At 41.8% G+C, this 12,004-nt stretch overlaps 1 protein-coding gene across 7 annotated transcripts in view; it reads right to left on the bottom strand.

The window, feature by feature from the left end:
* The window catches only part of FAT1 (FAT atypical cadherin 1), a 130,465-nt gene that overhangs the window by 106,086 nt on the left and 12,375 nt on the right, over positions 1-12,004 (bottom strand). For all 7 annotated transcript variants that reach the window (XR_006886656.1, XR_006886657.1, XM_046648574.1 and 4 more), the window contains exon 2: positions 5,092-8,374. Coding sequence is in view for 5 of the 7 variants with exons in the window: in XM_046648574.1 (XP_046504530.1) it covers positions 5,092-8,356 (3,265 nt within the window). In the remaining 2 variants the exon portion in view is untranslated. The remainder of the gene's footprint in view (positions 1-5,091; positions 8,375-12,004) is intronic.

Raw genomic sequence — 12,004 nt, 5'->3', positions numbered from 1 at the left:
TAAAATATTCAGAGTTCTGCCAAGCCAGACAGAAACAATTTGCCCCTCACTGAGGTCAACAATAAGGTTAACCTGGATTGGAAGTCCCTTCTGTTCCTACTACACAAGCCCATTCAGCCTGTGTCCACCTAACTAAGGAAGGCCAGGAGCCAGTCCCCAAACGGGTAGCACAGGAACGGTGCAATAACACTCCCCCATAATGAGGAGGTAGCCATGTTTCCTTAAGAAAAGCGTAGTCCTCCTTTTCCCTCCCATATTTTATGAATGGTGATTTATCTTGTTACAACAGCTGTCCTTCCATATTCATTCATTCCAAGCCCTTGCACTGAAACGTACCACGATTAAGATTCTAAGAGTAACACAGCACTAATAAGTTTAGAAATTTGCTCTTCTCTTAATGAAAAACATGGTCTCTCCAAATAAGCCAAGTCAGAAGGGAGAAACACTCTTACTGGGCTGCATTATACTCACAGCCGAAAACCGAACCAAAGTACTGCAGATGAAGGGGACACGTACTGAAGGGCATTCCATTACAATACACACGTCAGGGGAACACACCTCAGTGAAGCACCTCTCCAACACAAGTTTCCATTGACAATTAAAAAAATCTTTCAGCCAAGTATTTTTCTAGACATAGCCTTAGTTTTAAAAATTACCAAAAAGCTGCCACTTTTTATTGGTGCTCAAGTAGTAATTAACTTGGATGGGTACCCAAAGGCTAAGAACACTAAGCTGAATTCACTCTGCCAGCCAGTCTCCAGGAAGGATGCTCAGGATCCTGTTCTGCCCAACTGTGAGGCTTACAACAAAGCAACCACTGACATATTTGAACTAAGAACGGGGTCAACGCCGAGAAGCAAATTCAAATCAAAACCTAAATGTGAAATTACACAGGCATCGAAGATACTTACTCCACTCACATTTCTGCTAAATCTGCTTTATAATCCTCACTGTAGATTTTAAGGAGACAAAAAGGGGGAGGATCTTAATTAGAGCACTGGAGATCGGCTCTCGAACAGGACTGACTTTGCAAATAATTTTTCACATTACACTTCACCCTTCCAAACCTCAAATGGACAAGCAATCATGTGGGCAAGGATTTGTCAGAACAGTTTATTAACATCCAGAGGCCTGTCCAGCAAAAGCATATGATTCAGTGAGAGATTATCAGATAAGTCAAAGGATGGTCACCCCCACACTGCAATTACCTATTTCGTCCCTGCAAAGCCAATTAGCAAAAAACGTACAAAATGTAGAGCTAATGGGACTGTGCATTCGGCCACCTATATCAGGTAGTTCATAGAACTTCTATTTCTAAAAAGACTACTTTTCAGGGGATATTTCAAATTTAAGCAGATTATTACAGAAAAGGAAGGGTCTTAAAAATACTAAGAGCTAAATTTAGATGGCTGAATATGTTCTGTGTTCCGCGAAAAGTATACAAATGATACACATATTTGACAATGTTGAAATAGATAACCCACTACAAAAACTTGGTTGTATTACCCAACCAATGCTATCGTTTGTGTTTTTTCCTTCCCAAAGCCCAGCACATAGTTGTACATCCTAGTTGTACGTCCTAGTTCTTCTATGGGCGATGCCACCACAGCATGGCTTGATGAGCGGTGTGCAGGTCTGCGCCCAGGACCTGAACCAGTAAACCCCGGGCCACCAATGCGGAGTGTGCGAACTTAATCGCCAGGCCACTGGGGCAGCCCCAATGCCATAGTTTTAAGTCAAGTCAAAGGCAAGAAGCAAACAGACAAATAAGCCGATTCTTGGTCTCCACAGCCAAGGGAGTCCTATACAGGCCGCTTTCAATTAGCCTAATATTAAATACATCACTAGAAGAGAAAAGAGCACAGCAGACAGAGGCAATGAGCAGAGACTGAAGTTCTAGAAAGATGCCAATAAACCTGACCTGAGCCAGGCCAACTCCATTTCACACTGAGCTTTAGGGCTGTGTCCTATGGGATCCCCACTGGTGTTCCTGAACTGCCTCTGCTTTCCTTCCTCAGACAGGCACCTCTCCACACTTCCAAGCTGCCCCAGAAATTAGTTAGACAAACCCAAATGAAAAATCAGCATACCTAATTTTAGTATTTCTAGAGCACCAAACATGTTGACTTTTGCAGAAGGAATTCACTACAATTCAACTGGCGTGCCAGAAATCTCTAGAATAACTTGGGCTGGTAATTCTACTGCCAGAAATACATCTTGTAATGTATACCAGGGTAAATATTATTATATCACTTTCATTCAATTTCAAAAGCATATAAACATAAATCTATTGTATGCTATTTATTTTTCCTCTGTAAAGCAAGGACTATAGAATAGGTGACCCAGAAATTTCCAACTTTCCTCTCTCTTTTAAATCTCAGTATTTATACAAATGCATAACAGTTTTTATACACCTACCAACCCCACTGCACACCACCCACGCTCATCTCCTGGCCTGCCACTAAGTTACCCCTGGAAAAGTCTGGCACCGCCACTCAGCTTGAAAATTACTTTAGCTCTATTTCAGGATACTGCTTTGTTTGGCTGGTTGGCTATTTGTTTTTCTTGATAGTCAGAATATTTCAATCTCTTTAATTTATAGGCGAAAAATACCAGTCTCTAAATGAGTCTTTAAAATGCAACGATAAAAATACTCTTTTCATTTAAAAGAAAACACTCAAAAGACAGCGTTCACATAAGTCAAGTCATGAAGGGAATGTAAATTAAGATTTTGGTTCTATACTCGTGCTGCATAGCAATGTCTCAGTCGAGACAAATGGCATGTACAACGGTGGTCCCATAAGATTAGTACCATATAGCCTGGGTGTACAGTAGGCTACACCATCTAGGTTTGTGTACGTACACTCTCTGATGTTCACACAATGATAAAATCGCCTAACGATGCATTTCTCAGAATGTTGTCTCTGTCGTTACGTGAGGAGCGACTACATTTTCTGTCTCAAGTTTAACTTGTAACAGTTCTTTTATAGGCTTTCACAGCCCATGTTAGGAAAGAAAAAAAAGTAGGAATAATTGTCCTTAGGAAATTCACAAAAATACTTCATAGTTTCAGGTTCAGTTCTTAAGTTTTGGGTATTTTTCTGTGTTGACACCATACCCGAAAATTCTAATTCATATTAGAGAGTATGACCAAAAAATATATATATATTCTACCCTTCAGATGAGTTATTACTAAGTGCTGTTGGTTATTCTATTTTCTCCTGAATTAAACTATCACGAGTATTTTGATGGGTGGTATATAATTTGTAGATTATCTAACACACGCTAGTGGTATATAATTCTTTAGAAAAAGAATCCCTTGAATAAACAAAACTGCATTAAAAATATGACAGCCTCTAAAATAACTTATTTCCAGGACAATAATTATATTTTTCATCTGCTATAAACCTATAAGCTGTGGGAGCGGGTAAGTAGGGGTGGGTAGCGACTGAAGAATTTATTTGTAGCATTACTGAATATAAACTTAACTGTAAGTTTGAAGTATCATATTAAGTTTTAACGGAGTAAGAAAAACATCCTTTGAGAAGGGACATTCACAAAAGAAACACCAAGAAGATTAATAACAAACTGAACTCTCTCCATGGCTGACTGGTGTTGTCATTAGCCAATTTCCTTCTATCTCAACCACCATTCTCAGAGGAAAGGACATTCCAAGTCAAAATAATCATTAATTTACTCATTCATTCTTTTTAAAGTTTAATGAGCAACTTCTACATGCCAGGTACTTTTTGCTGGGGGCTGGGGACAGAAAATGCACGAGCTAAAAGCCTGTCTGCCCTTCAAGGCGGTCTGCAGCTGAATTGGGTCCCCCTAAATTTGTGTTGAAGCCCTAACCCCCAGTGCCTCAGAATGTGACTGTTGCTCGAGAAAGGGCTTTAAAAGAGATAAATAAGTTAAAATGAGGTCATTAGGGTGACCCCTAATGCAATATAACTGTTGTCCTCCTAAGATGAGCTTAGGACACATACATACAGAAGGAAGATCATGTGAAGACACAGGGAGAAGTCAGCCATCTACAAGCCAAGGAGAGAAGCCTCAGAAGAAACCAACCCTGCCAACACCTTGCTCTTGGACTTCTGGCCTCCAGAATGGCGAGAAAATAAATTTCTGTTTTTTAAACCATTCAGTGTGTGCTACTTGTTATGACAAAACCCTAAGAAACTAATACAAGGGCTCACATTTCATCTGGGGAGACTGACTTGAAACTGTAACATCTGGGAAAAGCAGCTAAATTAGAGATTTGTACAAGCGCCAAACGATAGACTGCAGCGTGAGTTGGCCATCTCAGATGTTCCGGCTTTAGGACCTTATCCTAGGTGGAAGAATATCGTAAGAAAGCATTGCTACCATTTCCGAAAGACATTAATAGATCTAATACATGCTAGGGAGCTTTCCCATGTGATTTCACTTTATCATCACATAAATCTTGTAGTGATTTTGAGGGTACCCATCCTCTAGATGAAGAAAGTCTATTTTAAGAAGATAATTAACTTGCTCAAGATCACTCAATAAATTATGGAAAGAGCCAGAATTCTGAGCCAGGTTTTCTCAATGCAACATTCCACTGCCCTACTCTGCCTCTCAAAACCTGGAGGAGGGACCACAGCAGATCACATCATAGAGTTAGGCAGAGTCTTCTCTCTTTGCACGGTGTAATTCTGCAGGTGTGCAATAATCTCTGCATGACATGCCAGGTGGTGGCAGTGGTCCTTCTAAGCGTCAGTCTGCAAACGTACTAGCTGGAAAAACTCAGAAGGGCTTCACAAAGTTACAGCAAAACCACAGAGATGCTTCTGATAACAGAGGCACAAACTTAGAGATCAGTATCAGTGGTAATGATTTCAATTTTTCCAGTTTTTACTCATTATGCCGTTGGGTTCCTTTCCTTCCATCTTCATGGCTTACTACCATCAAGACACCTGCACCAGGATAAAGAGTATGCATATGCACTTTTATACTGAGCCCTAAGAGAGACCAATGGGCAAGTGTGAAGGAGCTAGCACAGGGCAGATGTTTACATCGGAAAAAACGAGAGGGGCAATCAAACCAGAGTGATAAGAGCAGATTTACCTGTTTCTTCATCTATTTTGAAAACACCAACACCAGAACCATCTCTAATGGAATAGCGGATCTCCCCGTCTCTTCCTGTGTCCTCATCATGAGCTGATACTGCCATTACTGATGAACCAATAGGGACGTCTTCCTTCACTACACCCTTTTCCACAAAGCTGGAAAACACCGGCGGGTGTAAGTTCTCATTCACATCAATGACCTCAACCTCAACATAACAGGTGGAAGACAGAGAAATCCGCTTCCCCTTGTCCTTGGCCCTCACGGTGAGATTATATACTTGCTTCTTCTCAAAGTCCAACTGCTGCACAATTCTAACCGCTCCGCTGAGCTTATCCACATCAAAGTTTCCTTCTCCGTGGTCCAGAAGACTATATCTCACTTGACTAGACTGACCTAAATCAGGATCATAGGCCTCTAACCACATGATTATGGTTCCTTCTGGAAGGTCCTCCCGAACTTTCACACGATAATTAGGTGGAATGAACTTGGGTGGGTTGTCATTAACATCCTCTAATGATACTTTCAGAAGTACAGTGGAAAGCAACTGAGGTTCTTCGCTGGCCTGATCCCTGGCTTCAATCTTTAAGTAATGCACATGCTGTAGCTCACGATCCAGAGGATCCACAATTTTAACAACACCGGTCATGCTGTCAATTGAAAACTTATCTGTGTCTGTAAGAATGGAGTATGTCACACGTCCGTTTGGCCCTAGATCTTTATCTGTGGCTTCGACCTGGATGATTTCACTATTGATCTCTTTGTCTTCACTCACTTCAACAAAATAGCGCTCCTGTAAAAACTCAGGTGGATTATCATTGGCATCCAAAACTCTGATATCTAGAAGATGCCAAGCGGCCTTCTGTGGTATGCCAAGGTCCGAGACTGAAATATTCAGGGTATATTTGTCCGTTGTTTCACGGTCAAGTGGAGATAAGATTTTTAACATTCCAGTTTCCATGTCAATAATGAAGCAACTATCCTCATTTCCTCCAGAAAGTGCATAGACCAGTTTTCCATTGAAACCAGTGTCAAGGTCAGTAGCATTCATGGAAATTATGTTGGAACCCACAGGATGGTTTTCCTTTACCTCGATCCCAGTGGGAAGAGTATTTCTAAATTGTGGGGCATGAGCATTGACAGAATGAGAATCAAAGAAAATATCCTCGACCTCTCCCTGACTATGTAATTTATTTGCCTGCAGGAGTTTCTCGGCCAGCATTTTGGCAACGCCAGTCTCTTCGCACTGCAAGTTTACCGGCTTGCGACTGGCAGCCACGGTTATGTTGATGTATAATGGTGTGGCAAAATTTTCTCCATCGGTAGCTGTAATTCTCAGACTGTGAAATGACACCTTTGCACCTAAGCCATCCATTAGCGGCTGCTTTAATGACAATACCCCAGAGTTGGGGTGTAAGCTAAACAAATCTAGTTCATTGCCAGCTTCAATCTGATAGCGGACCAACTGAAGTTCGTCAGCATCGATCGCAGACACAGTAGTTATTTGCTCTCCCACACCAAGATCCCTGGGAATGGTCCCTTCACAATTGATTTTCTCAAATAAGGGTGTGTTGTCATTCAAGTTATTGAGAGTAAGTGTGGCGAGCACTTCAACTTCCCGGCGGTATGGCAAGCCCCAGTCTGACGCTCGAATCCTCAGAGTATAAACCCGGGGCATGAGCTCATAGTCTAAGTTTTCTGAAGTACTCACTGCACCAGTGAAATGGTTGATCACGAACGGCACATGGTTTAGATTTGCAATACTATAGGTCACGTAGCCATTCTCACCCTCGTCAGGGTCCACAGCACTCACGCTCATGACAGTAGTACCAACGGGCACATTCTCATCAAAAGATGCTTTGTACGCCGTCTGGGTAAATTCAGGGGGATTGGTGTTAGCACTCACGACTTTAACCAAGACTCTAGTAGAGGCTTTTCTGTCGCTTGTTGTGACTTCAAGTTCAAAATGGGCTGCCTGCTGTCTCTTAATTGGTTCTAAAATGGAAATGAGACCAGTGTTGTGATTCAAACTGAATTTAGCTTTTCCAGGTGTACTTTTGAAAACATACCTCAGGTGAGAATAACGAGGCGTAGCTTTCACCATGACCACAGGTGTGTTGGAAGGAGCAAATTCGCTTATTTCTGCTCTGTACACGTCCTTTTCAAACCTGACTGGCCCAGCTTTGAACTGTGGGGAAGTCACATGAATTACTTTTACAGAAGAGAACTGGGGAGGAGTTCCCTTATCTTTAGCCTGGAGCGTCAGATTGTAGCCAAAAGGATGACTGTCCCAATCAATGCCACCAACTGCTTTGATTTTATATTCTTTACTCCCCGGAGAGGACCTCACTGTTCTAAATTGTTGAAGGAGGTCACCTGCCACAATGCTTAAAGAAGCTATGTCCCCATTGGCACCCTGATCACAGTCATCCACTGTGACGATCGCGTACGTTGGGTCCTTGTCCAGTTCTGACGGCGATAACGTCACTGCTGTTATCACGGGAGCACATTCGTTGGCTTGTTCTACATGAACGGTCAGCTTGGCCATGCTGCTGATACCACTGCTACCGTACAGTTTCATTCCCCGGTCCACAGCAAGAATTTCCATCTCATAGAGCATGGTCTCTGCGTAATCAAGTCTACCCGTTAAAACTACTGCCCCACTGGTTGGGTGAATAGCAAACATGTCTGTTCGATCTTTAAAACTGTAGTAAAACTCTCCATTGGTTCCTATGTCTGCATCTGTGGCACTGACTCTTGCAATACTGGTCCTTATGGCTGTGTTTTCAGGTAAAGAAACACTGTATGAGGTGGGTGAGAACAATGGTCTCAAGTCGTTTGTATCCAGCACCTGCACCCTGACCACTGTTCGTGCTTCAGCGTTAGTATTTTTTTCAACTGCTTTGACTATCAAGGTGTAATGGTCTTTCACTTCTCTATTAAGAATAGCTGTATTTCCTCCTTTGGTCCTTATTCTTAGAAAGCAGAAGTCTCCAAGGATATACTCTTCAGCTTTGAATAGGTTTTCATTGTCTCCTGAGACAATTTTGTACCTTAATTCCCACACTGGATTTGTAATGTAAATACCCATCTTTACAGGATGCCCGACGTAGGTTTTAGCGGCAGAGTTTTCGTGCACAGTGACATTGTACTGGAAATGTGTAAACTGCAGGGGAGTCTGCTCAAGTGTTTGGCTTGCATCACTGTCTCCAAAATGTTGGAGGAGGAGGAGCAGAAGCAGAAGAAAGGCCAAATGTCTCCCCATCGCTTAACTCTCAGGAACCTAAAAGAGAAAAAAAGAAGAATCATCACTTTGGGGAAATAAAATAAAAAAGTGTAAACTTATTTCTTAAAGTTTGTCTTAGATCTTACATTTTAAGAAAATATTTTCCATCCATATGGAATATGAACAAAGGCAATGGTTTTCATTTTTTCTGTTTTCCAATATAAGTATCAACACTCTTCTAACATTTCTAGAATTACTGAGTTTCAGAACAATTTTTTATTCATATTTTAACAACTCAAGTTAAAGAACCACGAGTATCAGATGATAGACTATTAGGTGTAACAACTAAATTGTATTCTTATACCTAAATCTTCAAGGCAAATACAAGCAATTGTTAAAAAGGTAGATAATGAACATTGCTTACATTTACTTATATACAATAAATTAAGTGCTCAAAAGCTCGCAAACTTAATGCCACTGCCATTATTCTGAGCGGGGGAAGCTTCACACAATTCAGAACAACAAAAAACCCTCAACAATGGTTTTCTATGACCTCCCGTAATCACAGCTCGTAATCTCATCTCAAAATTTATCCTGAAATTAAGTTATTTCTTTGTAAGAATGATTAAGTTCACTCCCTACATAATGTAAGGGTTTACTGCCTCATTTAGCACTATATAACTATTAAAGGTATTAAAATAATTATATCATCAAGTTTGACACTGAGGTCATTTCTGAACCACCAACATGAGCCAAAAAAAAGTCAGTTCACAAAGGGGAAACCAGCAGCTTGATATCAAAAGAGAACTTTTTCTCTCTAAGCCAATGGAGCAAGTCTCATGGACCACACCAATGTTTTAGCACCACTGCTGTCAACAACCAGTGCTCAGAGTGCCTACGTCTTCAGGGCACTGAACAATCTGTCACCCGAACGCAAGTCACACACACACGCACTTCACAATGCTACATCCCTTCCAGCAACATACATAGACGCCAATCAAGGCACAAGGTGGCAGGCACTGTGGGAGGGTCAGAGGGGGAAAGAGGACATTTGAGAAGGGGCTGCCTTCAACAAGTGGGAAGGTGGGCAGTCCACTGGGCTGAGGCCTGGCAGGGGAGCAGGACCATTATTTTCAGACCAAGGGTTCCTCTAAATGCCAACAAATTCCCCTTGTAAATCCGTGGATCTCCACAAAACATCCCAGCGCCGGCCATCAGCAGAGGACAGCAGTGGACCCTTGGCTAAGTGGCTCTCAAATGGACATTCATGAAATGTGAATGCTACCAAAGGTGAAAGAAACAGCACACCCGAGGCTGGTTCAACAGCCAGGCTGAAATCAGCATGGCCACACTAATTTACAGAATCTTAACACAGCTACTGCCAACTTTGCCCCATTAGCCATTTCATGAGGGGGAAAAAAAACAAAAGCCCTGATATGCTGAAAGCAATTAGAAGCTTAATTGATACTGAATCACGTTCATGTTGAGCACCCTAACTTGAACTTTAAGCAATCATGCCTTCTCCTCAGCAGATAAAGTCAGGAAATTAGACAGATTTTTGGCCTCCAGGAGAACAATTATCATTTAAACAAAATAAGGCGACACTCTTTTCCTAAAACTCTCTCTTAATTTGGTCAACAGTTCTAATACTCAGGGAAATTTGAATATTATGTAATGATCCAGAAATTTTGTCACAACAAGTGAAACTTCCACTCAATTTAACCTACAGGCATTGAGAACCTGCTATCGGACAGACAGTGCTCGGTGCATGGAGGTAAAGACTGTTTCTAAAAGACAAAGTTCCCAATCCCAAGAATCTTACCAACTAGGAATAAAAAATATGTATACAGAAAATGCTCTAAAGGACACTTAAAAAGATGATGTTAAACAAGCACTCTTTCATTTAAGGAGACACATTATTATTATTCACTTTATTAGAAAGTATTATATCAGGATTCTATTGCAAGCAAATAAAATATTTTCACTTTAATTCTACATATAAAATCTTATGCAGCCATTAAAAAGACTAAGACAGCTCTCCATACGTTAATATGTAAAGATGTCCAGGTATATTAACTGGAAAAACTAAACTGGTCCCATTTATGGTTGTAAAAAAGGGAAAGGAGATAAATTATGTGCATGGTTCATGGAGGTGCTTAAAAATGGACGGAAAAATCCTGGACAGATAAAAAATAAACTGTTAAGAGCGGTAACTTCTGGAGAATAGGCAGCTGAGGGAATGTTTATATTTTCACTTTTCTATATGAATTTTTTAGCCTAAGTACATGTTATCTTTATCATCCATTCACTCTCTTCATCAATGACATGATTCATTCAACGAATGTTTAATAAGCACCTACTATGCGTCAGGAGCAGTTCTGGATGCTGGGGTTACAAATGTGGACCAAGCTACCAACAAACCCTCATGGAAGATATGTTTCCTGGGGAGACAAACAAGTAAACCAAGGGTTTCAGATGCTGATGATTAAGTGCTAAGGAGAAAAAGAAAGGGGCAAGAGATGCCCTGGTCAGGAACCTGAATTTGAGAAAGAGAGACCCCGATATTCAAAAGAACCTCAGCTCTACTGACACTTGGGGCAGATAATTCTTGATTGGGGGCTGGGGGTGGAGACCTGTCCTGGGAACTGTAAAATGTTTCGTATTATTCCTGGTCTCCACCCACTAAAATCTCCTCCCCCAGTTAAAAATGTCACCAGATCCTGCCAAATGTCCCCTGGGGCTCAAAATCCCCTCCAGTAGAGAAGCACCAGGTAGAGACTCACCAGAGACCAGTGTGGGGCACAGTGGGTGAGGGGAGGGCAGTGAGGGAGATTTTTTCTTAACAAACTTTTAATTTTAGAATAGTTTTAGAGCCACAGAAAAGTTAAAGATAGTCTCCCGTATTGTCAATATCTCGCATTATGGTACATTTGTCACAACTGGTGAACTGACATGGATACATTGTTATGCACTATTTAAGTCCCAATGCCCTTTCTTCTGTCCCAGGATCCCATCCATCCAACACCACCATATTACATTTACTAATTACATCTCCTTAGTGGCCCTCGGACTGGAACAGTTTCTCTGATTTTCCTTGTTTTGAGAAGGACTGGGCAGGTACTTTGTAGAATGCCCATCAACTGGAACTTGTCTGATGTTTTTCGCATGATGAGCCCGGGGCAGTGTGTCAGGGGGGTGGGGGGAAGATCACAGAGGTGACGTGCCATTTTCATCGCATCCTATCAACGTGACGGATGGCTGCTGAGGCTGACCTTGCTGACTCGATGAAGGAGAGCGCGTTGGGGTGCTCCACTGCGCAGCTACTCTTTGCCCCGCCCTCTGCACTGCAGTCTTTGGAAGGAAGTCACAATGCGCAGCCCGCACTTAAGGGGTGGAGAGAGATGCTACATGAATGACTTCGAATTCTTCTAGAAGGGAGATTTGTCTATTCTCTCCTATTTCTGGGATTTATTCAATCACTTCTTTAGATCAGTATGGACTCGACGAACAGCTGTTTTTAGGATTTTGAATTTTACTGTAGATAAAACGAGAAACCACTTGAGGATTCTGACCAGGGGAGTGACACGCTCTTACGTAAAGTGAAAAGGGTCACGCCAGGACCTGTGTTGAGAAGTCAGCGCGGCCAAGGCACAGCTGGGGGGAGACCAGGTGGAAGGCGACTGCAAT

Source organism: Equus quagga, chromosome 22, assembly GCF_021613505.1.
Source record: "Equus quagga isolate Etosha38 chromosome 22, UCLA_HA_Equagga_1.0, whole genome shotgun sequence".
In the NCBI taxonomy this organism is placed as follows: Eukaryota; Metazoa; Chordata; class Mammalia; order Perissodactyla; family Equidae; genus Equus; species Equus quagga.
The sequence above is the reverse complement of the archived record's forward strand: the minus strand, read 5'-3'. Positions and strand labels throughout refer to the sequence as shown.